The 27,578-nt window shown below is 48.4% G+C and overlaps 1 protein-coding gene across 1 annotated transcript in view; it reads right to left on the bottom strand.

Moving 5' to 3' along the window:
* ascc3 (activating signal cointegrator 1 complex subunit 3) overlaps window positions 1-27,578 on the bottom strand; it is a 238,607-nt gene that overhangs the window by 26,582 nt on the left and 184,447 nt on the right. Inside the window, exons 19-33 of the mRNA XM_038273563.1 lie at window positions 27,450-27,536; window positions 27,197-27,370; window positions 24,881-25,106; window positions 24,577-24,731; window positions 23,209-23,307; window positions 21,257-21,425; window positions 18,095-18,315; window positions 17,280-17,365; window positions 17,043-17,209; window positions 16,787-16,932; window positions 15,267-15,387; window positions 14,949-15,091; window positions 3,868-4,005; window positions 3,387-3,507; window positions 1,839-1,971 (exon numbers count right to left, since the gene is read on the bottom strand). Of these exons, the coding sequence (XP_038129491.1) occupies window positions 1,839-1,971; window positions 3,387-3,507; window positions 3,868-4,005; window positions 14,949-15,091; window positions 15,267-15,387; window positions 16,787-16,932; window positions 17,043-17,209; window positions 17,280-17,365; window positions 18,095-18,315; window positions 21,257-21,425; window positions 23,209-23,307; window positions 24,577-24,731; window positions 24,881-25,106; window positions 27,197-27,370; window positions 27,450-27,536 (2,186 nt within the window). The remainder of the gene's footprint in view (window positions 1-1,838; window positions 1,972-3,386; window positions 3,508-3,867; window positions 4,006-14,948; window positions 15,092-15,266; window positions 15,388-16,786; window positions 16,933-17,042; window positions 17,210-17,279; window positions 17,366-18,094; window positions 18,316-21,256; window positions 21,426-23,208; window positions 23,308-24,576; window positions 24,732-24,880; window positions 25,107-27,196; window positions 27,371-27,449; window positions 27,537-27,578) is intronic.

Here is a 27,578-nt window from a genome sequence, read left to right as displayed (position 1 = left end):
CAACCACTTAAAAGGCCAAAACTAATTTTGAAAAAATTTATTTTTTTGGCGGGGGGGTGGGGGGGAAGTCATATTTAAATGTCAAATCATTCTGGCCTAAACATGTATCGTGAAAAATCAGTACTCTTTATTAACACATATTTTCCCAAAGTTTAGCAAATTTATACTTAATAAAAATCCTGACTTAAAATCTGTGTTTTTTATTTGTTATCTTCTGCAGGCCAGTTAGTTCTACGTCAGCCTGAACACCTAAATTCGTCCAATCATATATCAACGTTCATCTGTCAATCAAATGTTTTCGGTCATAGCATCTTGATTCATGTGTCGCAGCTAATATACGCAGCGGTTGAAATCAGAATCCTTTCCTTTCCCATTGAGTTGCGTCCCAGTGTTCACGGGGATGGACGTCTGTGTCTTCGGCAGGCGTAGAGCTAACAGAACTGGCAGCGTTGCGAGGCAAGGGCTCAAACATGTACGGCTGGAAGCCTTCTACACCAAACCAAGCTTCTGCCGCCCTGGCGTCCTCTTCCACAACATCTTCGTCCCCGCTTTCCTCCTCTAAATAAAAAATGGATGACGGAGGAGACTCATCCACGACCTCCGACACTAAACTCTCCTCCTCTTTCATGTTTCCTCTGTCCATAGCGTTCCTTGACAGCGTCGTTTCTAAAGCACCAATTTAGTGCTACTTGGTCCCAATGGAATTTCCCATTGGGAACCTGCTAGCACTAAGATGCTAACTGGTTAGCAAGATGCTTCCAACAAACCGGCCACAATCAAACTCATGTAAAGTCGGGCACCACTCCGGAGAATTTGGAAATGCAGCGGTTGGAACGGCCGCTTCCCTACGACTTAAATATTCTTAGCGTTCTGATGGCATTGTAGAGTTTTATGGGGCCCCCAGGGAACTTGGGGCCTTAGGCAACTGCCTAGTATTGCCTAATAGTAAATCCCCCCCAAGGTGGAGAACCTGGGCTTCTGAACCCATTATAGTGCAAAACATGACCTTTTTGAAATGAGCAGAGCTACATGGATTTATCTAGACGGCATCATTAAACAGCAAACTGATGCATCTAGTTCTCAGAGGTGTTACGTAACCAAGTACAAATATTTCATTTCTGTATTTAAGTAGATTTTTTATAGACATTGATAAAGACATGATGCAGCAGCTGCAAATAAACAGGGAAGATCCACAGAATGTGTCCTGTTGGAGCGCAGTTTGTTTACAGAAACACACTGATGGAGACGGGGGGGCTGCGAGACGCTGCAGATGATGGATCAGATTCTCAGACGCAGACATTCCCCCTTTATTAGATTTAAATTTACACGTTGGTTATGTTTCAGGTTCTATTTCCAGCTTTTATGCTGTGATGAATACCAGAGCTGTGAAAGGATTCAGCTGCTTCAAACTCCCGTCAGGATTTGATCCTCTACCAACACAGAGACTAGAGGAGGAAAATTCACCCACTTTCTGTGCAGACATGTTCTTTTTAACAACAGATGTTTAAAAGTTACTTATCATTTAGAAAAATACTTGATTTGGTTTTATACTTAAGTACTATTTATTTCAATAAAGAATGTGAGAACTTTTGCCTCCTCTGATGGTCTTTCATCAGAATGAGGATGGTTCACAGAAACCTGGCTGTGGCAGGAGGCCCCAGGACCCTGATTTAGTCCACTAAAAACAACAACTTTCTTTTGGGATTAATGAGGTTCTTTTTTTCCTTAAATAAAGTGTTAGTAGAGAGGAATATGATGAATAGGATGGAAGGCAGAGGACTGATTAACAAACACAGGATATCAATACTGCTGCCAGAACTGTTGCTAATAAATGTTACCTGGACTCTACAGGGAACGGTTCATAGAGAAACTTCTTGTAGAAATCCTTCTTGATGTCATGGACCAGGATAACGGCTTTGCCCTGGTCATCAAACTGAGGACGTCCAGCTCGCCCCATCATCTGCAGCACATCTGGAGGCACACAGAGCACAGCTGGTCACTGCAGGCTGCTTCTGTCGGAGCTCTGGACAGGCTCAGACAAATCCACAAACTCCAACAGCATCAGGGAACATCTCTGACGTTTAAAGGAGTAAACTGACACCAAATGGCCACTTTATTAGGAACAAAGGTATGAAACTTCTCCCCATTGCAACAGCCTGAACGCCTCACAGCAAACCTTCTGATGGGAACTCTTTGGTATGATGGCATCAGAGGTGCTGCTAAGTTTTGAGCAACAGAACCAGGATTAAATCTCTTGTTTCTATGTTGGACCAAGACTTTATCACCACTGGACTTCAGTTCTATTCAGTTTATTTCTATAGCTCCAATTCACATCATGTCATCTCAGGTCACTTTCCAGTTCACCAGATCATCCAGTCAGATTGATTCAAAGTTTTCTATCTAAGGAAAACCAGCTGATTGCATCGACTCATTGACTCTTCAGCAATCCCTCACACTAAGCATGCTGCCGCTACGACAGTGGAGAGGAAAAACTCCCTTTGAACAGGAAGAAACCTCCAGCAGAACCAGGCTCAGTGTGAGCGGCCATCTGCTGAGGCCCACTGGGGTTCAAGGAGACAGAAGCAGACATAGAAAAAGAAGCATAGATACAAAAGGCAACTGTCAACCAGCTCCACAGGCGGCCCCGTCCAGGAAACACACAGCCAGGCAGACGAGCTCCGAGCCAGCTCCCATGTCAGAGGATGAAGAGAGCACATCCAGTTAGTCACAGTCAGAGAAACAGGACTACACTGGAAAACAGGCCAAGCTCCAACATCTAGAAACAAAGGTGTTGATGGCAGCAGCACAGCTGATATTTCTCTCCAGAATGGAGTCACAGCCAAACAGGAACAGACCAGATGAAGCTACTATGAGAAAAAGCAGAGAGAGCAGAACGTTAGAGATTGAACTAACAGATTCTGCAGAGTGGGAGAATAGAGATAGAATGAAGCAGAATGAAGAAAAAGGGGTCCCTATGTCCTCCAGCAGTCTAAGCCTATAGCAGCAGAACTATAGAGATAGATCAGGATAACCTGAGCCACTCTAACTAGAAGCTTTATCAAATTATCCTGATGTTTAATTGAATTGAACTCCAGTTCAGTGACCTCATCATCCTGCTCAGAAAACCAGGTTAAATTAGCAGTGGCATTCATCTGGGGACGGGTACGCTGTGCTCATTAAGGGATGGGGCTGGTCTGTTGAGTCATTTTAATGGACCTTGTGGATTTTGTTGATGTTTTGTGACTGGAGCGGCACCGTTCTACCGAAGGTCGACTATTCTGCTGTGTCCCCACGGCTGCTGGCCTGTTAACGATCAGCTGTACCTAATAAAGTGGCCATTGGTGGAATCTGGACTGACCAGATGAGGGAAAAGGAAGCCTGTGTACCTGTGATGGGATAGTCCACGTAGCGTCTGGATTTCCCGTCGTAGTATTCGGTTCCCTTGACGACCACCAGGTGAGCGGGAAAGTTTACTCCCCATGCTAGAGTACTGGTGGCAATCAGAACCTGTTCATGTTTTGATAGGAAGGAAGAAAAAACAACAGAAAATGACACCAGAGGAAACTGGATATTCAGCAAAAAAACCATCAGGAAGTGTGAGTCACGTGACGACCACGAGACAACAGGTGCTATCTTTAAAGACTACAGGTCCCATACAACAAGGTCACAGAAGGTTAGTGGTGAACTGATGGGCTGCAGACAACTGGATGAGAAGAAGACTGTCCAAAAATCATCATGATAAAATTAAATCAGTGGATAAGTCTCCTGTAGGAAGATGATTCCAGACTGTCTACCAGAAGATGCATGACATCCATGTCATAATATAATGCAAGCATGCAGCAGTGGGTGGAGAGAGGTGCAGCTTACCTGAATCTTACAGTTGACAAACAGCTCCTCCACTGTCTTCCTGTCCCTCTCATGAAGGCCTGCGTGGTGCATGCCGATCCCAAAGGCCAGGGTCAGCTTAAGGTTGGAGTCCCTCACAGTGGCGATGATGGCCTCTATCTGCAGGCCCACCAGAGCCAAAGGACACATCAGACACACAGCGACATGAGGACACGCTACGGTAGGACTGCTGGAGTCAGAGCAGGATGTGTCCATCATGGAGTTCACAGCCTGCAGCATTTATAACGGCTTACTGAATCTCAAACATGCTTGATTTTCCCAACCTTATGATTCCCGATTGGGAGGTGCTCATGAGAGGCTAATCGACCCGTGTTAACCAGTAATGTAAGTTCCATACAAGCAGGTCTCAAGTCCCAAGTATTAGCAATCAAGTCTCAAGCAAGTCCCGAGTCATTTGGAAGGAGGATCAAGCAAGTCAAGTGATTTTATTTATAATGTCTGTGTTTCACTAAAACCATTATACAGTCAATATTTCTTGTTGATATCAGCTGTATTGGATCAACATGAATGATTTTTTATTTTTATTCGTAAAAATAGCTTTAACGTATGTTGAAAAGAATCAGTAAAGAAAATATTTGAATGTGCTTAATTCAACAAGTGAGTGAGTGGCAACAATGTCACAGTATATGTGAAAGATAAAACATATTAACAATTTGGGGGGGGGGGGCAATATGTGCCTAAGAGAGCATCAAGATATCTCGTTGGGAGCCACTGCACTACGGTGACCAGACGTCCCTGATTTGCAGGGACAGTCCCTGTTTGGACCACCTGTTTGCCGCTAAAGTCGTCCCCTGAAATGTCTCCTATTTTAATGTTTTATGAATGAGGGGGAAATGATGTGTGTAGATTGTAATTACCGTAGAAAGAGGGCGTGAGCATGCTGCTCACAAAAACAGCTGTTAGCTAGCTGGTTGGCAGCTGTTAACGAATAGATGAGGAGCTGACTGTAATGCTACTAAAATGGACAAGGAAGTTCGTTATGACAACGGGTCGCCGCTGCCCTGTGTTATGGTGAATGTGGTAATTGGTTGAATTGGGCTGATCATTGTGATTAATGTTTGGTTTTTACTCAGGTTAATAAAAAAGGGCTTTGATGTGTTTGTTTTACTAAAGATGAGGACCAGAAATGTAACCTAAACTATCAGCCAACAGTCAGACAGACCATTGGCTGCAGCTGCAGGAGGAAATAGACTCAGATCAAATGAACCAGAATGATTGAAAACTCCTTAGAAGGAGCTAATCTGGTTCTGTGGTTCTCCAGGGATCAACAAGGATTCATCTAAAGATGTTTTTAGATCTGATCGGTGACCTTTACGTTATATCCTCAGATAGTTAGTTATTGTAAGTAGAGTTATAAGTCGTTTTGCTGTTATATGGTTTGGGATTTATGAGCGTAAACCTCCAGGCTTAAGTCTACTTTTCTACCAGTCAGTTTAGATAAATGAAAGTTCCTCATTATTAGAAATAAGAGGCAGTAAAAGGAAAACTGAGACAAGATCTGCATGATCTGAGAATGATGGAGGAAGAGATAACCACCTGTTTAATGTTCATTTATTAGGTCTTTCTCTGTAGCTCCACATATTGTGGTGATTATCCTATTTAGTATTTAATCAGTGAGATAACAACAACAACAATAACCACCATCATCTTAATGATGATAATATGTATGATGAGATTATATCTGTTTGGAAGAGATTATGATTGTATTATGTCTGTTTGGAGAAGGAAGAAGACCAGATGCCACTAACAAACACTATAGATTGATTCGTTTTATTAATCTTAGGAAATAGGAGAGGCGCATTCCTGGATTTTACACTTGATTTTTGTTGTTTAAATATGAATTAATATGTAAAAATGATGGATTTTCTATTTTAATTTTAATGATATATATTTATTTTTTTCTACAAGCTGAAAATGTCCCCAGATGGGATTTCAGAAATGTGGTCAGCTAACGTCATGTTCAAACGCCCAGAGTTAGCAAGCCCCCTCCAGCCTGACTGCCATTGGATTCTGATGGATTGGTTAGCATATGATATTATATACCGTTTATAAATAAATTTAACATTAATCATTTCTGAGTTTGATAGAAGCCATCAACTGTTATTTTATGATTTTTTTTTTTATTTAAAGCCCAAATTTGCAGAAATGTGTAGAAGGTAACAGATAGAAGAAATGGACAAAGCAGGAAGTGTCCGGAGAGAAGAAGGTATCGGCTGACGGCTGGGGCGGGGGGGCAGAGAGGAGCTCTCAGCAGGAGCCTGTCAGTCAAACAGCAGGGAGCAGAGCTGCTACACGAGCCAGAACAGCAGGCAGCACAGCACATCAGCAGAACACACAGTCCTCATTCAGAACATTCATTTTTACTCTAAAAAAAGGAATCTGTCGAACCAAAGAAGAAGAACTAAAGCCTCCGACTGTTTGAGATGTAGACCTTCCCATTAAAAGCTTGTTATCTATTAATTCATTCTAGAGAAGAGAAGGTCATGGCTCGGCCTCCATCTGGAAAACAACCAGGCATCAGGTGAAGAGGATCATAGAGACTAAAAAGGCCTGGTTATCCTCCCGCAGCACTGCGTCGCAGTGAGCTTGTTGCAGATAGCTTTGATTTATGCCCAATATTGAAGCGTGGTCTGCGCTATGTGACTCCACGCCACAACGCCAGAGGGACAATCAGGAAGTAGCTAGGATTGTGGGTGTGGAGGGTGGCGTGTTTCTCCTCCGCTTACACAAACCTGTCCCATGCGTTTTTCCACTTCCTAACCGCCTCGGCCGTATCTAGACCCACGTTCATCGCCATGTGCCGTCCTTGTGGTGTGGAGAACGAGAGTCGTATAGATGTGGGTACTTCCTCACTTCTTCACAGATTCGCTCTACTAGCTGGTCCATCTTCACCAGTCGTTTTCCACAATGGCGGTCAGACAAACAAAACAAGCCGGTAAGGAACAAAACAGGAAATACGCATAGTGTAGAGCGGATGTAGATCTGACCAATCAGAGGCCTCCTTTTCTCTCCTCCCAGTGACGCTGTCTGCAGCACTGTCTGGGGTTTCCTACAATTTTGTGGAGGTGTGTTTGCGGAAGGGTTGGGGGGGCATATCTGCATTAACAGGTTTCTGAGCATAAACCAGGCTGAGGAAACCCACATTTCACTGTTACTGACTGTGGCATCATCCTAAATATTACAGGTTTAGGCCTTTGTCATTGCATGCATCATGAAAGGTGGCTCCCGGCAGCATCTAAACAGAGAACAGGGGCAATAAAACCACACATTTCAGTTCTTCAGCGACCAACAGAACCAAAGACGGCACTAATTGGAGGAAACAAAAACCTTAGCGGTCAGATGAAAGAAAACACGGATGAAAAACCAAAGAGCAGCTCGTCACTACCGACCGCGGTGAGCATGGTCACAAAACAATCTTTTCTTTAAGCCTCTTTCCTGCTGAAAGTAGCAGGTTAATGCATGATTTTAATGGGTGGATCCGCTAACAATCAGCATTTAGCTCCCCTCCCACTGGCAGAAACAGCTGGTCTTAGACTTAGACTTAGGCCGTTTCTCAATTCACAAGACCGTGAGTGTGGACTCATGTCCTCGCCAAATATGTTCTTGAGGAGAACCCAGGAAAGTCTGGACTGGAGAACGGGAGCACGCAGCATAAATCTGGGTCAACTGGAACAGAAGCGTTCTGATGACGTCACCACACGCTCAGCTCTTCTGGAGCTGCACATCACCTCCTGTTATTATTAGTCTCTAGATAATAATAAAGTATTACTTTTTTCATTTAGTGAGGGAATAATAATGAACACAGTCAGATAAACACAAATCAATTGAAACAGCAGACGGGCTAACATCAGCACTGGCTGCTGCAGACGGACTAACGTTAGCCCTGGCTGCTGCAGCCGGACTAACGTTAGCGCTGGCTGCCGCAGACGGGCTAACGTCAGCCCTGGCTGCCGCAGACGGACTAACGTCAGCACTGGCTGCCGCAGACGGACTAACGTCAGCACTGGCTGCCGCAGACGGACTAACGTCAGCCCTGGCTGCCGCAGACGGACTAACGTTAGCCCTGACTGCCGCAGACGGGCTAACGTCAGCCCTGGCTGCCGCAGACGGACTAACGTTAGCCCTGGCTGCTGCAGACGGGCTAACATCAGCACTGGCTGCTGCAGACGGGCTAACGTCAGCCCTGGCTGCCGCAGACGGACTAACGTCAGCACTGGCTGCCGCAGACGGACTAACCTCAGCACTGGCTGCCGCAGACGGGCTAACGTCAGCACTGGCTGCCGCAGACGGACTAACGTCAGCACTGGCTGCCGCAGACGGACTAACGTCAGCACTGGCTGCCGCAGACGGACTAACGTCAGCACTGGCTGCCGCAGACGGACTAATCTCAGCACTGGCTGCCGCAGACGGACTAACGTCAGCCCTGGCTGCCGCAGACGGACTAACGTTAGCCCTGGCTGCCGCAGACGGGCTAACGTCAGCCCTGGCTGCCGCAGACGGGCTAACGTCAGCCCTGGCTGCCGCAGACGGACTAACGTTAGCCCTGGCTGCCGCAGACGGGCTAACGTCAGCCCTGGCTGCCGCAGACGGGCTAACGTCAGCCCTGGCTGCTGCAGACGGACTAACGTTAGCCCTGGCTGCTGCAGACGGGCTAACGTCAGCACTGGCTGCTGCAGACGGGCTAACATCAGCACTGGCTGCTGCAGACGGGCTAACGTCAACCCTGGCTTCTGCAGATGGACTAAAGTTAGCCCTGGCTGCTGCAGACGGGCTAACATCAGCACTGGCTGCTGCAGACGGGCTAACATCAGCCCTGGCTGCCGCAGACGGACTAACGTCAGCACTGGCTGCCGCAGACGGACTAACGTCAGCACTGGCTGCCGCAGACGGACTAACCTCAGCACTGGCTGCCGCAGACGGACTAACGTCAGCACTGGCTGCCGCAGACGGACTAACGTCAGCACTGGCTGCCGCAGACGGACTAACGTCAGCACTGGCTGCCGCAGACGGACTAACGTCAGCACTGGCTGCCGCAGACGGACTAACGTCAGCACTGGCTGCCGCAGACGGACTAACGTCAGCACTGGCTGCCGCAGACGGACTAACGTCAGCACTGGCTGCCGCAGACGGACTAACGTTAGCCTTGGCTGCTGCAGACGGACTAACGTCAGCACTGGCTGCCGCAGGCGGGCTAACGTTAGCCCTGGCTGCTGCAGACCGACTAACGTCAGCACTGGCTGCCGCAGACGGACTAACGTTAGCCCTGGCTGCCGCAGACGGACTAACGTTAGCCCTGGCTGCCGCAGACGGACTAACGTTAGCCCTGGCTGCCGCAGACGGGCTAACGTCAGCCCTGGCTGCTGCAGACGGACTAACGTTAGCCCTGGCTGCTGCAGACAGGCTAACATCAGCACTGGCTGCTGCAGACGGGCTAACATCAGCACTGGCTGCTGCAGACGGGCTAACGTCAACCCTGGCTGCTGCAGACGGGCTAACGTTAACCCTGGCTGCTGCAGACGGGCTAACATCAGCCCTGGCTGCCGCAGACGGACTAACGTCAGCACTGGCTGCCGCAGACGGACTAACCTCAGCACTGGCTGCCGCAGACGGGCTAACGTCAGCACTGGCTGCCGCAGACGGACTAACGTCAGCACTGGCTGCCGCAGACGGACTAACGTCAGCACTGGCTGCCGCAGACGGACTAACGTCAGCACTGGCTGCCGCAGACGGACTAACGTCAGCACTGGCTGCCGCAGACGGACTAACGTTAGCCCTGGCTGCCGCAGACGGACTAACGTTAGCCCTGGCTGCCGCAGACGGGCTAACGTCAGCCCTGGCTGCCGCAGACGGGCTAACGTCAGCCCTGGCTGCTGCAGACGGGCTAACATCAGCACTGGCTGCTGCAGACGGGCTAACATCAGCACTGGCTGCTGCAGACGGGCTAACGTCAACCCTGGCTGCTGCAGACGGGCTAACGTTAACCCTGGCTGCTGCAGACGGGCTAACGTTAACCCTGGCTGCTGCAGACGGGCTAACGTTAGCCCTGGCTGCCGCAGACGGACTAACGTTAGCCCTGGCTGCCGCAGACGGGCTAAGGTCAGCCCTGGCTGCTGCAGACGGACTAACGTTAGACCTGGCTGCTGCAGACGGGCTAACATCAGCACTGGCTGCTGCAGACGGGCTAACATCAGCACTGGCTGCTGCAGACGGGCTAACGTCAACCCTGGCTTCTGCAGATGGACTAAAGTTAGCCCTGCACGCTGCAGACGGGCTAACGTTAACCCTGGCTGCTGCAGACGGGCTAACGTCAGCCCTGGCTGCCGCAGACGGACTAACGTTAGCCCTGGCTGCTGCAGACGGACTAACCTCAGCACTGGCTGCCGCAGACGGACTAACGTCAGCACTGGCTGCCGCAGACGGACTAACGTCAGCACTGGCTGCCGCAGACGGACTAACCTCAGCACTGGCTGCCGCAGACGGGCTAACGTCAGCACTGGCTGCCGCAGACGGACTAACGTCAGCACTGGCTGCCGCAGACGGACTAACGTCAGCACTGGCTGCCGCAGACGGACTAACGTCAGCACTGGCTGCCGCAGACGGACTAACGTCAGCACTGGCTGCCGCAGACGGACTAACGTCAGCACTGGCTGCCGCAGCCGGACTAACGTCAGCCCTGGCTGCCGCAGACGGACTAACGTTAGCCCTGGCTGCCGCAGACGGGCTAACGTCAGCCCTGGCTGCTGCAGACGGGCTAACGTTAGCCCTGGCTGCCGCAGACGGACTAACGTTAGCCCTGGCTGCCGCAGACGGGCTAAGGTCAGCCCTGGCTGCTGCAGACGGACTAACGTTAGCCCTGGCTGCTGCAGACGGGCTAACATCAGCACTGGCTGCTGCAGACGGGCTAACATCAACCCTGGCTTCTGCAGATGGACTAAAGTTAGCCCTGCACGCTGCAGACGGGCTAACGTTAACCCTGGCTGCTGCAGACGGGCTAACGTCAGCCCTGGCTGCCGCAGACGGACTAACGTTAGCCCTGGCTGCTGCAGACGGGCTAACATCAGCACTGGCTGCTGCAGACGGGCTAACGTCAGCCCTGGCTGCCGCAGACGGACTAACGTCAGCACTGGCTGCCGCAGACGGACTAACGTCAGCACTGGCTGCCGCAGACGGACTAACGTCAGCACTGGCTGCCGCAGACGGACTAACGTCAGCACTGGCTGCCGCAGACGGGCTAACGTCAGCCCTGGCTGCTGCAGACGGACTAACGTTAGCCCTGGCTGCTGCAGACGGACTAACGTCAGCACTGGCTGCCGCAGGTGGGCTAACGTTAGCCCTGGCTGCTGCAGACCGACTAACGTCAGCACTGGCTGCCGCAGACGGACTAACGTTAGCCCTGGCTGCCGCAGACGGACTAACGTTAGCCCTGGCTGCCGCAGACGGGCTAACGTCAGCCCTGGCTGCTGCAGACGGACTAACGTTAGCCCTGGCTGCTGCAGACGGGCTAACATCAGCACTGGCTGCTGCAGACGGGCTAACATCAGCACTGGCTGCTGCAGATGGGCTAACGTCAACCCTGGCTGCTGCAGACGGGCTAACGTTAACCCTGGCTGCTGCAGACGGGCTAACGTTAACCCTGGCTGCTGCAGACGGGCTAACGTTAGCCCTGGCTGCTGCAGACGGGCTAACGTTAACCCTGGCTGCTGCAGACGGGCTAACGTTAACCCTGGCTGCTGCAGACGGGCTAACGTCAGCACTGGCTGCTGCAGACGGACTAACGTCAGCCCTGGCTGCGGCAGGCGGGCTAACATCAGCCCTGGCTGCTGCAGACGGGCTAACATCAGCACTGGCTGCTGCAGGCGGGCTGACATCAACCCTGGCTTCTGCAGATGGACTAAAGTTAGCCCTGCGCGCTGCAGACGGGCTAACGTTAACCCTGGCTGCTGCAGACGGGCTAACGTTAACCCTGGCTGCTGCAGACGGGCTAACGTTAACCCTTGCTGCTGCAAACGGGCTAACGTCAGCCCTGGCTGCTGCAGACAGACTAAAGTTAGCCCTGGCTGCTGCAGACGGGCTAACGTCAGCCCTGGCTGCTGCAGACGGGCTAACATCAGCCCTGGCTGCTGCAGACAGACTAAAGTTAGCCCTGGCTGCTGCAGACGGACTGACGTCAGCCCTGGCTGCTGCAGACGGACTGACGTCAGCCCTGGCTGCTGCAGACAGACTAAAGTTAGCCCTGGCTGCTGCAGACGGACTGACGTCAGCCCTGGCTGCTGCAGACAGACTAAAGTTAGCCCTGGCTGCTGCAGACGGACTGACGTCAGCCCTGGCTGCTGCAGACAGACTAAAGTTAGCCCTGGCTGCTGCAGACGGGCTAACGTCAGCCCTGGCTGCTGCAGACGGGCTAACATCAGCCCTGGCTGCTGCAGACAGACTAAAGTTAGCCCTGGCTGCTGCAGACGGGCTAACGTCAGCCCTGGCTGCTGCAGACGGGCTAACATCAGCCCTGGCTGCTGCAGACAGACTAAAGTTAGCCCTGGCTGCTGCAGACGGACTGACGTCAGCCCTGGCTGCTGCAGACAGACTAAAGTTAGCCCTGGCTGCTGCAGACGGACTAACGTCAGCCCTGGCTGCTGCAGACGGGCTAAAGTTAGCCCTGGCTGCTGCAGACGGGCTAACGTCAGCATTGGCTGCTGCAGAAGGACTAACGTTAGCACTGGCTGCCGTTACCCTCGGAGGTCCACTGGTCGCCACGGTCCTCTCAACATGTACATTTTTTTTTATTACGCATGTAATTGGTAAATGGGCCATATAGTGACGCTTTAAAGTATAATTTTCTCGCCTCAAATGATTTTAAAACGTACTTTTATTGAACAAAATTAACAGAAAAGAGAACTTTTAACTTAATACTCTGAGCTCTGTGAGCGCTAACCTGGAAGATGCTGTCCGGAGAACGGACAAGTCTGCCCCGATGCATGCTGGGTACAGAGGAAGGGGCGAGAACAAGATCCGGGGACTTTGTCTGTTCTCGGTCAGCTGTTCTTGTGAATTGGAACAGTACTAGGGCTGAGGCTGATTATGTTTCACGAGGACAGGAGCACATGAGAACGCACAAGTACACAGACAGAAACAGCCATAGACAACTTTTATTTTCGTTTTGTATACACAGAGGGCATACAAAACAAAATTTCATTTATTACAGCTTTTTAGACAGTGAACGAATAACCCAACACTGGCAGCTAAATGGCCTCTGTCCCCCAGCTGCTGTGTGTCTAATGACATCATCACACTGGGTTAGCAATGATGATGTCATCAGTGCGATAGAAATCAGGAAAGTAAACAATGGAGAGCAACATGGAAGGAGCCCGGGCGTAGTCAGTGTGCTTTATTGTTTCTCTCTAACATCTGCCTGTATTCCTCTCACCAGAGCTGCTCCATGTTTATCCAAAGTAAACAGAGTTGATTCTGCTTGTAGATCAAAAGCGAGTGGCGCAGTGTTTTAACGTCCGTACACTGCGTTCAATGGTATCACGTTATATATCGGGTCAATCCGGTACTAGTGTTCGCACAGCATGCTGATCAGAGCCGAGGAGATTTTAACGCAGGCTGCTCACCGACTCGTTTGATCCGAGTAGAAACGCATCAGTGAGCTGTTCCCACTGCTACTAAAAGCTGATTGTTCGCGGATTTGAAAGCGTTTTTTGGGGAAAGCGGTATGTGATGGTCACATGGTCAGTAACCCCACATACAATCACTTTTTCACTTTAAATTTCAACACTGTTTATTTTTTTTATGACAATATTGGAAGACATTAGTTCCAATTGTAGCGCGCACATTTCTTTAACTTTTGAATTTTTAGTTTTGTCAAAGGTTTAATATTGTTTGTGCTTCCTGTTCTGGTGCTGTGGGACTAACTTCAACTGGGAGAATGCAAAGGACTCTGGCTGGCACACTCACTGACTGACTGGGTCGTACCATCTGGAGCTCCACTATGGGGGGGAAGACCATGGAGTTTACATTTTAATATGCTGCATAATCTTTTCGTTCTTTTGTTTTTGTGATTTGCTTTTTTTTGTTCTTAGTAATCTAAGTTTAATCTTAAGCAAACTGTTTAGTTATTTTTTTTTAATTTGTGTAGACGTTCTCCCTACCTCCTCCTCAGTGGGTCAGTCTGGTCTGATCAGACAGTATTTCTGTTCCCTTTGTTTGCTGTGTGTCAGGTCAGTTTTGTTTGTTTGTGCAGTTAGTTTGAGGTATTTTTTGCCTTGAGTTAGTCCCTTCATTTTACCTTTTTTATTGTCATTATTGTTTGGATTCTCATTACTTTGGGGAAATAAAACCCATTTTCTAATCACCCCTGTGTCCTCATTCTTGGGCGGCTCGATCCCTCACAGGGTATAACTCTTTTAGCCGTCTCTCTTAATAGTCTAGGAGTTAGAAATGTCAAACACTGAACTTAGACAGTTTTTATTGTCATTGTGTATATACAGAGTGCACACAAAACATCGGATGATCAGGGTCGGCTCCTCATCTCAGTCCTGCGTGGAGTCTAACCTCTGAGCTGAAAATGAAGCGTCACTAAAACAGATTCTTGCAGCATCTGGTCAAACTCATCACGTTTTTCAGAAACATCCACCCAAAGCAGCTCATTGCTATTAATATTATTAATTAGAAAAAGAAGAGCGCGCACTAGTTGCCATGGGGATTCTACCTTTAACCAGTCATACCGCTGTGGTCATCACTAAAACCAGCAACAATTTAAACATAAACTTCCTCTGATTGAAACAAGAAAACAGCCTGCTGGCATAGAACTGAGATGCATAGAATGTATCTATCTCCTTTTCGTTTCTCGCCATCTAAGGCCATCGAATCGTCCACAGCATGTGGTGCTGCTGAAGGTGAAAGAGTTTCTTTTGTTGATCATTAGAAAGCTGGGACACTTTTCGAGCAGATGTCATAAAACCTGAAGCAGGGTGTGTGAATCTAACGCCTCCTTCTTTCCCCTGAGCCCCGTGGCTGGAGCGGAGGGGGGGGTGTCAACATACCTCTCTCTCATCCTGGTGCAGCCACTGCTTAGGGTTGTCCTCTGTGGCCAGGTAGGCGATTAGATCCAGAGCCGTTAGACGGGTCTGCCTTCTGGACGACACAAAAATCAGCACCGGCTTGGCTGGTGAGTGACTGCGGATTGCTGTAAGGAAACATTCACATATATATATATTTATATATATATCAGCCGTCATGATTGAGAGGAAATCCTTCAATTTCATCACTTAATTAAAAAACAAGCAGATGTCATGGAGTCTGACGCAGAGAGGAACTGCTGGTGACTACATGGAGCCCCGAGTGTGACAGTGAGGACGGACCTTGGAAGGTGGGCTTGTTCATGCTGGCCATGCGGGGACAGTAGTGCTGTCCTGGGAAACCATGGATGTGAACTTCCAGCGGGACGGGACGCACAGAGGGACGGAAGTTAAACATTCCCACCTGTCATACGGATCGGGGGAGGGAGGGAGGGAGGGGGGCAAGAGAAGAAGGAAGAGAAAGATACATTTAGTGGCAGCAGCTGGAAACCCGAAGCTCCGTCTGGCTGCAGTTTGAACTACAGCGCAGCAGCAGGACAGCAGAGGCCCTTTATTCAGAAAACCCTCCTCTGTTGCCGATAGTGACCAACATTACACCTGTGGAGCAGAAGAGACATTTAACCTAAAATGAAAGGGAAGTTGGTTTAATCACCAGTTCCTCAGCCTGATTGAGACCGAAATGTTTAATTTCTGAGACATCATACAGTCTACAAAACAATAACATGCTGAAGGTTGGTGTAAAAGGGACAGATCCTGCTTTGAAGGAGACGCTGAAATCCTTCAACTCTATCTCTGTAAAGGGCCTTGAGATGACCAATCCCAACCCTAACGATTTACAACTTCAGCATCGGTTTTCTATCAGCGTGCTGCAGAATTTAAATTAAAAATGGAAGACAAAGTTTCTGCATCAAACCTGACACGTTACCAAGGCGACAGGATGTGACCCTAAGTTCTGCTGCCCGTCCTCTGGCCTTAAACCTCTCTGCAGTTCAACTGTTAAAGTCGAAGAGAAGCGGCTGTTCCAACCGTTTGCAAGACAGTTTGGTTGTGGCCGGTTTGTGGGAAGCATCTTGCTAACCAGTTAGCATCTTAGCGCTAGCAGGTTCCCAATGGGAAATTCCATTGGAACCAAGTAGCACTAAATTGGTGACTTAGAAACGACGCTGTCAAGGAACGCTATGGACAGCGGAAACATGAAAGAGGAGGAGAGTTTAGTGTCGGAGGTCGTGGATGAGTCTCCTCCGTCATCCATTTTTTATTTAGAGGAGGAAAGCGGGGACGAAGATGTTGTGGAAGAGGACGCCAGGGCGGCAGAAGCTTGGTTTGGTGTAGAAGGCTTCCAGCCGTACATGTTTGAGCCCTTGCCTCGCAACGCTGCCAGTTCTGTTAGCTCTACGCCTGCCGAAGACACAGACGTCCATCCCCGTGGACACTGGGACGCAACTCAATGGGAAAGGAAAGGATTCTGATTTCAACCGTTGCGTATATTAGCTGCGACACATGAATCAAGATGCTATGATTGAAAATATTTGATTGACAGATGACCGTTGATATATGATTGGCCGAATTTAGGTGTTCAGGCTGACGTAGAACTAACTGGCCTGCAGAAGATAATAAATAAAAAACACAGATTTTAAGACAGAATTTTTTCTAACTTTTGGGACAATATCGTCTGATAAAGAGAACATTTATATACATGTTTAAGCCAGAATGATTTGTCATTTAAATATGACTTCTGCCCTGCATTTCCTGCAGATTATAATCCGATATGATCAGAGCTGATCGGTCAGGCCGAGGCTCACCTGTTGGATTCCCAGCCAGTCAGCCAGGTCCCGAGCGTTGGCCAGAGCCGTAGACAGACCCACCACTCTGACGCTCTTAGAGGTGTGGGAGGAGATGAAGTTGGTCCTGGAGACAATGACCTCCAACACGGGGCCTCGGTCCTCACCTGCACACACACACACAGAGGACAGCGGGCCGCCTGTTCAGCACAGACTCTCCTCCTTTAGGTTGGAAAACAGCAGGTTAGCGCGTCGGGCTCAGAAGCCGGCCTCCTACCCAGCAGGTGGATCTCATCGATGATGAGAATGGCCACCTTCTGGACGTAGCTCCGGTTCTGCCAGCTCCTGCTCACTCCGTCCCATTTCTCCGGCGTTGTGACGATGAGGTCAGCTTGTGCTATGGCCCTCATGTCCGGAGTCACGTCCCCCGTCAGCTCCACCACTCTACACCCCGACAGAAGCCGTTAGACATCAGGCCTGCTCTCCCATCCTGCTGAGGAGCAGAAGGACTTACCTCTTCCCCAGTTTCTCCTCAATCCGGACCTTCCAGTCTTCCATCCTCTCCCTCACCAGAGCCTTCAAAGGAGCGATGTAGACCACCTAAAGACCCACAATGATGACATCTAAAGAAGGTTAACGTCTGCTAAAATATGCTGGTGAAAATTCTCAGTCATCCAGGTCAGAGTCATTCCAAAAAAAAAATCAATCTACTGGACTTTGTTTCCACGTTTCTCTTCCATCCAGGAAGCTTTTTTAATTCAAATGTCAGAAAGAGCGTTTAGTTCCAGGTTTTATCCAGCAGCCCAACAAAGCCTGGTTTTAATTTAGAAAACATGCAAATTGAAAGAAAAACCAACCTTAAACAGAGGGGGGAACTCAGATTTCAAAAACCTAAAATACAGCAATTGAGTTTATTCTTTTCCGCTATCATCGTAACTGAAACTCCTTTACAGGGGAGCAGAAGACCTCGCCTGTTCAGGCAGGCAAACTATTCCCTCTAATGCCCCCCCTTTCAGAGACATAGGCAGGTATGGGTCATTGCAGGCTAACAAAGAAACCAAACGACCCCCATTCCAAAGGGGGGGACCCGTTCATCCGTTTCTATTTGCATGTTTTCTAAACTAAAACCAGGCTTTGTTGGGCTGCTGGATAAAACCTGGAACTAAACGCTATTTCTGACATTTTGGATTAAAAAAGCTTCCTGGATGAGAAGAGAAACGTCTTCAAACTTGGAAACAAAGTTTAAATCAAAGGATTGATTTATCATTTTTAGTGAAGTCTGCTAAATGAAATGTGATGTGATGGAGAGGAAACCAGCAGGAGCAGAACCTTAGAGGACGGATACTTGTTGAAGACGCGGAACATGGCCAGCTCAGCTGCGATGGTTTTCCCGGAGCCTGTTGGCGCCCCCAGCAGGACGTTGGTGTCGGTGTGGTAGAGGGTGTGGAAGATCTGCGTCTGGATGGGGTTGAAGTGGGTGAACTTGTAGAGGCTCTCAAACTCGCGGTTCCCCAGAGCGGTCACAGGTAGCGGCTGCAGGTCCAGCAGTTCTGAGGAGGTAAAGTGAAGGAAACACGAACTGATCGACACCGTCTGACCCAGAGAACGAGAAAACTCAAAGAGCTGCACCGTCACGTTTCCTCTGGGACCCATCGGTCCTTCAATGGACAGAAACAAGTTAAACTAAGTCAGCTTCAAGCAGTCGTCAAATTTAATCCCACTGTGGAAATAACCTGAATATATCTATATCAATGAACTTGGTTCTTATGGACTTTATTAGTTTGGATCTGCTTTCAAATATAGACAAAGACGTATCCTAGGGAAGGGAGGGGGGGCAGCCTGTGAAAACAGAGGAAAGAATCTCTCGGGCCGTAAAACTCAGACTGGGACCAGATGAACCCTGATGTGGGTAAACATGGACCGTCTCTGTTTCCATCCACCTCTCCTGAGGCTGAACAGCTGAACAGAATCCTTCTCCAGAAAGTCAGAGAGATTCCAGGGAGGCTGAAGTCTGAAACCAAAACCTGAGCCCAGTGACTCCTGGTACCTGAAACCGGATCAGAACCGGCCCCTCTCTGCAGAAACGGGCCCAACAGAAGAATCAGGTTTAATCTGACACAAAGACTCCATTAAGGTTATTATCAATACTTTCAAACTCTTTAAACATTTAATTTGTGAACAATATAAATCATTTCAGGATGTTTAAAAAAATCTAACTGTCCTTCACTGAGAAAAGGAGTGAAGAAGCTGTAATGATGATAAGCTGGTCTGTAAACATGAAGCCGTTCTCTGCCTGCTGCTGTGTGAACCTATTTTCTGCAATATTTACCCACCTTCTGAGGTCCAACTAGTAATCATTATCATTGATCATCTACTACAGTAACTTTATTCTCATTTTTTAACAAACCATAATGTTGTTTCTATTTTAATGTTTGAAAATAAAAGAGGATGACTATTTATTTCGACAATCAGAATAAAATGTTTCTAGGTTAATGAGAAGAAATAAAGATCTTTAAAACTGTTATAGATCTTTACTGAAACTAGATCTGCCTTACATTTATAAAGACCTGATCCTCATAGATTCAGAAGAGGAGCTAAACTGTAGATGTGATTCTCTTTCAGAATGTGTGATAAGCAGCCTTGTTGCTGCTGTTCCTTAAATATTAAGCCGTTCAGACCTGCTTATTTCCACACATTTAATGAAAAGGTTGTGTTTTAGGGCAGTTTGAGGGGGATAAGAACATAATGATCAAAGCAACGGAGATGCTAGTTATATTTGAAAAAATATATAAAACTGAAGTAGGAAAGAACTCAGAGCACAGAGTTCAGCTTGGCAGGTCTCTGAACATTTCAGCCTAATTCATTCACAACTTCATTGGTTATTCTAAAAGCAGGAAAACTCCTTGGTGGAGGTACAGAAATAATAACTATTGCAAACTTTACAGACTTTCTCTGAGTGCTACTAAGGTAGAGCGCTAACAGCCTGACCCGGCGGGGAAGAATTTCAGTCCAGATAGATGTTCCTCCTTGGTTCTACCTTTCTTAAATCCAAAGTACTTAGGTTATATTGAGCCATTTCTATAGTTCTGCTGCTATAGGCTTAGACTGCTGGAGGACATAGGGACCCCTTTTTCATCATTCTGCTTCATTCTATCTCTATTCTCCCACTCTGCAGAATCTGTTACTTCAATCTCTAACGTTCTGCTCTCTCTGCTTTTTCTCATAGTAGCTTCATCTGGTCTGTTCCTGTTTGGCTGTGACTCCATCCTGGAGAGAAATATCAGCTGTGCTGCTGCCATCAACACCTTTGTTTCTAGATGTTGGAGCTTGGCCTGTTTTCCAGTGTAGTCCTGTTTCTCTGACTGTGACTAATTGGGTGTGCTCTCTTCATCCTCTGACATGGGAGCTGGCTCGGAGCTCGTCTGCCTGGCTGTGTGTTTCCTGGACGGGGCCGCCTGTGGAGCTGGTTGACAGTTGCCTTTTGTATCTATGCTTCTTTTTCTATGTCTGCTTCTGTCTCCTTGAACCCCAGTGGGCCTCAGCAGATGGCCGCTCACACTGAGCCTGGTTCTGCTGGAGGTTTCTTCCTGTTCAAAGGGAGTTTTTCCTCTCCACTGTCGCTACAAGCATGCTTAGTGTGAGGGATTGCTGAAGAGTCAATGAGTCGATGCAATCAGCTGGTTTTCCTTAGATAGAAAACTTTGTATCAATCTGACTGGATGATCTGGTGAACTGGAAAGTGACCTGAGATGACTTGATGTGAATTGGAGCTATAGAAATAAACTGAATCAAAGTGAAATAGTAACACAAAAATCTAAAAATAAAATCGATGAAAAACTAAAGTTTAACTTAAATATATAGAAATAAAATATAACAAAACCTGAGAAAGATGTCTTAGTCTGCTGAATGCCTAGCAGTTAAGTTTCCTATTTTGAAAATCTCTTTGCACATGGTACATGTTTACATTTTTATATCGCCTATCCATGAATCTGTTCATTAGAACATGATCTGCATATAAATGAAGGAAGACACACAAACAAAGGTTTGGCAAATCCCTCTGCACCTTCTTTGAAGATCCGCTCTACATCAACCAACTCATTTGCAGGCATTTAAAGATGCAAACCATTTAAAGATCAGCCACTTAGTTGGGCCGTTAAAATTTTAGCCAAAGTTGTGGAAGGTCAACAGGCTGCAGACCCCTGCTCTTTGGAGACCAAAGTCTGGCCCTAATGTGGGTTAGTCTGTAACTAAAGTAAAGGACAGTCAATATAAGGCTCAAAGATTGGTGCAAATGGCCACTAACAGCAAAGCAACATTAGAAAAACTAGGAGCTAACATCATTTTTATAAGCTTTTGATGCAGGGCAGATGTTCAGCAGGAAGAATAATCAGCACAGGCATATTTAAACAATGGGATAAACAGTTTAACCAGACAGTCCTGAACTTAAACAGATCTAGATGCTGTAAATGGTGCCGGAAAGCGAGTGTGTACCGGTGTGTGGGGGGTGCCTCTCAGGTAGAATGAGGTTCTGGAAGTTGATGATGCACACAGCCTCAGCGCCCAGCCAGCGGTCTGACACCGCCTTGATGTAGTACTGCGAGGGCAGCGGCTCAAAGATGGGGATGGTGAAGACGATGTGCTGAGGCTCTTTGGTCACCACCTGGATGAACAAAACAAGGTCAGGACGTGTGCTGTCCACCCGGAGTTCTGTCAGATCAGCATACCCAGTCAGACCAGCATACCCAGTCAGACCAGCATACCCAGTCAGACCAGCATACCCATAGCAATACGCATGCAGAAAGGAACATTTAAACAACTTCTGTTACATTTGCAGATCAGCCTGGAAAGATCAGCAAACACTGTAACGATCTGACAGGCTAGCTGCTAGGTCAGGGTGTGGAGTAGGGAACACAGAAAGCGAGGCTGTCTGTGTTTAAAGCAGTTTAGCTTTAAATTCTGTTTACCTCAGAATAAAACTTTTTGTTTTTTACATCACGCATAAATAACTTAGCCTACTTGACTTTTTTTCAGGTAAGTTTGGGTGTTTACCTTCAACTACAACTTTTTCTTTATCATACACTATATTGCCAAAAGTATTTGCTCACCCATCCAAATTATTGGAATCAGGTGTTGCAATCACTTCCATGGCCACAGGTGTATAAATTCAAGCACCTAGGCATGCAGACTGTTTTTACAAACATTTGTGAAAGAATGGGTCGCTCTCAGGAGCTCAGTGAATTCCAGCGTGGAACTGTGATAGGATGCCACCTGTGCAACAAATCCAGTCGTGAAATTTCCTCGCTCCTAAATATTCCACAGTCAACTGTCAGCTGTATTATAAGAAAATGGAAGTGTTTGGGAACGACAGCAACTCAGCCACGAAGTGGTAGGCCACGTAAACTGACGGAGCGGGGTCAGCGGATGCTGACGCGCATAGTGCGAAGAGGTCGCCAACTTTCTGCAGAGTCAATCACTACAGACCTCCAAACTTCATGTGGCCTTCAGATTAGCTCAAGAACAGTGCGCAGAGAGCTTCATGGAATGGGTTTCCATGGTCGAGCAGCTGCATCCAAGCCATACATCACCAAGTGCAATGCAAAGCGTCGGATGCGGTGGTGTAAAGCACGCCGCCACTGGACTCTAGAGCAGTGGAGACGCGTTCTCTGGAGTGACGAATCGCGCTTCTCCATCTGGCAATCTGATGGACGGGTCTGGGTTTGGCGGTTGCCAGGAGAACGGTACTTGTCTGACTGCATTGTGCCAAGTGTAAAGTTTGGTGGAGGGGGGATTATGGTGTGGGGTTGTTTTTCAGGAGCTGGGCTTGGCCCCTTAGTTCCAGTGAAAGGAACTCTGAATGCTTCAGCATACCAAGACATTTTGGACAATTCCATGCTCCCAACTTTGTGGGAACAGTTTGGAGCTGGCCCCTTCCTCTTCCAACATGACTGTGCACCAGTGCACAAAGCAAGGTCCATAAAGACATGGATGACAGAGTCTGGTGTGGATGAACTTGACTGGCCTGCACAGAGTCCTGACCTCAACCCGATAGAACACCTTTGGGATGAATTAGAGCGGAGACTGAGAGCCAGGCCTTCTCGTCCAACATCAGTGTGCGACCTCACAAATGCGCTTCTGGAAGAATGGTCAAAAATTCCCATAAACACACTCCTAAACCTTGTGGACAGCCTTCCCAGAAGAGTTGAAGCTGTTCTAGCTGCAAAGGGTGGACCGACGTCATATTGAACCCTATGGATTAGGAACGGGATGTCACTTAAGCTAATATGTGAGTCAAGGCAGGTGAGCAAATACTTTTGGCAATATAGTGTATCACAGATAAATAAAGCAGCCTAGTGGACTTCCTTCCATTTATAGTGACAGATGTATGCAAATCTGATACAGGTATGCTGGTCTGATAGAACACCAGCTCCAGATCCAAAACCAACCTGCTTCTTCTGCAGAAGGAAGTACTCTGAGTGGTAGATGTGATCGTTGATGGGATCCTCCACCCACAGCCACCAAGGCTCCCCCACAGACCCGTGGACCTGAAAGCAGTGATCCATTAGAGACTAGAACTGATCCTCTTCCACAGCCTACAGCTGTGACAGATCTAATCATCAGCAATTATGGTACCTATCATGCTCTTTTTGGGTAGGAAAAAACCATGATGAAAGCAATGCCTTCAATCTGAGGAATCCTCCAGATGAAGACGGATTTCAGATGACCTGAGAGGGAACGCTGTGACGAACAGGCTGCAAATAACGGCCATCTTGTCAGTGGTAGAGATGATGGCACCGTGTGCGAGTGTGGTCCGTGTTCTGGGTGCCATGGGGGGAGGGGGGGCATGTGTCGTGGCTCTGCAGCCGGATCAGGACTAAGCCAGTCGGGTTCAGTTTCCACTCTCCCATGATCAGAGCATGCATTGCTAATCGGACATAAACATTCATCTTCATATTCAGCTCTGCTACAGTAAGCCTCCTGTTCCCCTCAGATTCCACCGCAAAGTTTGGACCGAGCTCCGCTGACCCCCCCACAGCCCGCCTGCCCACCGAGGTCAGACATCTTGGCGAGGCCTGTCGGCATTCAGCCTCTGCGGCACAGATGCAGATTCCAGAGCGGGAAGAAAAACAAAGGTAGGAGGAGATTTTCTCCTGGCCTCCATCACGTCTTCCTCTGCTGCCGCAGTAATTAAGGAGTTTGTGTAAATATCAAGTGGCGCCTTTTATTGGCGAGGAGGAGGAGAGAAAGCCTGAATTTAAGCCCTCAGCTGTTTCCAGCCTCATTTAACAGCCTAATCCATCCTGAACTTCTACTAACAATCAGCACATCTATGGCCAAGTCCTGATGCAGCCATGGAGCAGCGCTGACATGACCCCAACACGTCCCGCACGACCCCGACACGTCCCGCACGACCCCGACACGTCCCGCACGACTCGACAGGTCCCTCACGACCCCGACACGTCATACACGACCCTACACGTCCCGCACGACCCCGACAGGTCCCTTACTACCCGGTCAGGTCTCATACGACCCGACAGGTCTCGCACGACCCCGACACGTCCCTCAAGACCCTGACACGTCCCACGTGACCCGGTCATAAACTGACCTCTGGCGCCTTCAAGCATCAGCTGTTCAGCACTGAGGAAACAGGAGGCAGCGAATGAAGAGAAATGCATGCCACACTTTTCAAATCCTCTAATCAGTTCTTCAATTCTGCCATTAAAATAAAGCCTGGGGGCCAGACCCCGCTTCACCTTTACTTTGTTCTATAAATGAAAAGCATCAGGCTGACTGATGATGATGAGTTTGTGTACCTGGTCGTTCCAGCGGAAGTCAGGAGTAATGAGGAGGCGCACGCGTAGCACGGTGCGTGTGATTGGCTGGATGCTGGCCTCCATGGTGAGGGCGGGGATCTGGTGGACGCACTGCTTGACGGTCACTCCGACGTTGACATGGTGCAGCATGTGGCCTGGGAACACCAGCAGAGTCACACACCTGAGTTCCCTCATCCATCAGGATGTCTGACCTACCAGAGGGCGCCTCCGATCGAGCCCTTCACGCCACCTGACCAACCACCACATTTAGAATTAGCTCAAGAATAGAAATTGTTTTCTTTACCAATCTCATCCTTCCTCATCTCCTTCAGTTTGTCCACAGTCAGCCTCTTCTCCTCCAAGCGGTTGAGGACGCTGGGGCTCAGGGTGGGGAACTGGCGGAGCGGGTGGGCGAAGTCCCACAGTCGCTTGTCGATCACCTTGCAGAGCTTCAGCAGGCGGTAGGTCATGGCGGGCCAGCGCTTCCTCAGGGCGATCTCGAACAACGCCCGGACGATCCGAGCCGCGTTCTGTGGAATCAGGAGAAAAACCCGCTGAGTCGGCAGAGCTACACGCCGCTGTAGCAGCAGAGTGATGCTAACAGCTGGATCACAGGGCTGATGTGGAGCAGCTGGATGCTGGGTTAGCTTCAGACCTGAGGGCGGCCGCAGCTGCAGCTCTGACTGGGATCCTGGTTCCCACTGTGAACTCTGAGTTCAGGACCAGACCAGAGGACAGCACTGAGCGCTTCCAAAAACCTCCACCGTGAATCAGTTCCTCACACTGGATGTTTACCATCCAACAACAAATCAAACAGGTCAGAAACAGACTGAATCCACCATCTAAGGAATTGTTTTATTTTCTGATTTCCAGGCAAACCGATTCTTTTCCTCAGAAGGTTTTTCTTTCTGTCTGAATCTAAACGAAGCAGCAGAATAAACCAACAGAACGGATCCGATTCCTCTCAGGTATTCATGGCCGTCAGTCAGAGGCGGCATTCTGCTTCCTTTCCTCTTCACACTTCGGACTTCACCTAGAGAACACAGCTGCCATCTCCAGAAGTTCTCTGATAACTCAGCGATTATAGGCTGTGTTTCTTAGGGCAACGAGCTGGAAGTATCGATCGGTCATCATGAACAGAGCACTTCGCTCTCAATCTGCAGGTTTACTAGTGGTTCCTAGAATTTCTAAAAGTAGAATGGGAGGCAGATCTTTTAGTTCTCAGGCTCCTCTCCTGTGGAACCAACTACCAGTTTTAGTCCGTGAGGCAGACACCCTGTCTACTTTTAAGGCTAGGCTTAAAACTTTCCTTTTTGATAAAGCTTATAGTTAGAGTGGCTCAGGTTATCCTGAGCTATCTCTATAGTTCTGCTGCTATAGGCTTAGACTGCTGGAGGACATAGGGACCCCTTTTTCATCATTCTGCTTCATTCTATCTCTATTCTCTTCTGCAGAATCTGTTAGTTCAATCTCTAACGTTCTGCTCTCTCTGCTTTTTCTCATAGTAGCTTCATCTGGTCTGTTCCTGTTTGGCTGTGACTCCATCCTGGAGAGAAACATCAGCTGTGCTGCTGCCATCAACACCTTTGTTTCTAGATGTTGGAGCTTGGCCTGTTTTCCAGTGTGGTCCTGTTTCTCTGACTGTGACTAACTGGATGTGCTCTCTTCATCCTCTGACATGGGAGCTGGCTCGGAGCTCGTCTGCCTGGCTGTGTGTTTCCTGGACGGGGCCGCCTGTGGAGCTGGTTGACAGTTGCCTTTTGTATCTATGCTTCTTTTTCTATGTCTGCTTCTGTCTCCTTGAACCCCAGTGGGCCTCAGCAGATGGCCGCTCACACTGAGCCTGGTTCTGCTGGAGGTTTCTTCCTGTTCAAAGGGAGTTTTTCCTCTCCACTGTCGCTACAAGCATGCTTAGTGTGAGGGATTGCTGAAGAGTCAATGAGTCGATGCAATCAGCCGGTTTTCCTTAGATAGAAAACTTTGAATCAATCTGACTGGATGATCTGGTGAACTGGAAAGTGACCTGAGATGACATGATGTGAATTGGAGCTATAGAAATAAACTGATCATATCCCCTGCACCTTTTTCTTCTTTGACTATTGAGCTGATGCAGCGAGTAAATTTCTCCACTCCGAGATCAGTAAAGTCGATCAATCAATGATAAAGAGTCGCCCTGACATGCTGGTTCCCATTCTAACTAAACCTGAATTCGTCATCAGTTGATCACAGATCCATATTTCATGTTGCTGTCAATAATGTATAGAATGTTTAGATTGTTGACAGCGGCTGATTTTTTGACCTTTTCAGAGGTCGGTTGATCACTGATCTGCAGGATGAAGGAAATCAGAAGCAGACCAATCGATGAGTCCCTAAAAATGAACCTTCCATCATGCTGGCAGGTTGATACAGATTGTTTTACAGGTTTCTCTGTTTAATCAGGCCTGAAGAAACTAAGGAATATTCTGGAAACTGAGGCTTGGTTGTCAATCATTTCACAGCCCCTAAAATCGAACCCCCGATGTTTTAAACATTTGTTTTAGATCTCACACTTTGTCTTTATTTTCTGTTTCTCTAAAACGTTTTATCTTTGCCGACGCGGTGACGATCCGTCCCTCCTCACCTGGGCCACGTAGGAGAGGTCGGAGATGAGCGAGAAGCTGTCCACCTCTCCCCGGCTGATGTAGGTCTGCAGCAGGATGTTGACTTTGCCGTAGCTGTTCTCCGCCCCCCCTGCTGCTGCGAGGTGGCAGTAGCTCGACAGCATCTCCAGCTCCTCCATCTCTTCGTCGCGGACCTGAGAACAGACACTGGGCCGGTGAGGCCGAGGGCTGAACTGGGCTCAACGAGGACGGGTCGGGTCCAGATCCTCCTACCTTCAGCTGATCAAACTCCTCTGCTTTGGACACGATGCTCAGGATGTCTGCTTCAGTCCTCTGAGAGTTAAAAAGTTCGTTGAACGTCTTCAGATGAGAAGGAAGTGAAAGATAGGTCAGAGTAGTTTC

This window comes from Cyprinodon tularosa, unplaced genomic scaffold (genome assembly GCF_016077235.1).
Source record: "Cyprinodon tularosa strain WSP-4 unplaced genomic scaffold, ASM1607723v1 ctg877, whole genome shotgun sequence".
NCBI lineage: Eukaryota > Metazoa > Chordata > Actinopteri > Cyprinodontiformes > Cyprinodontidae > Cyprinodon > Cyprinodon tularosa.
The sequence above is the reverse complement of the archived record's forward strand: the minus strand, read 5'-3'. Positions and strand labels throughout refer to the sequence as shown.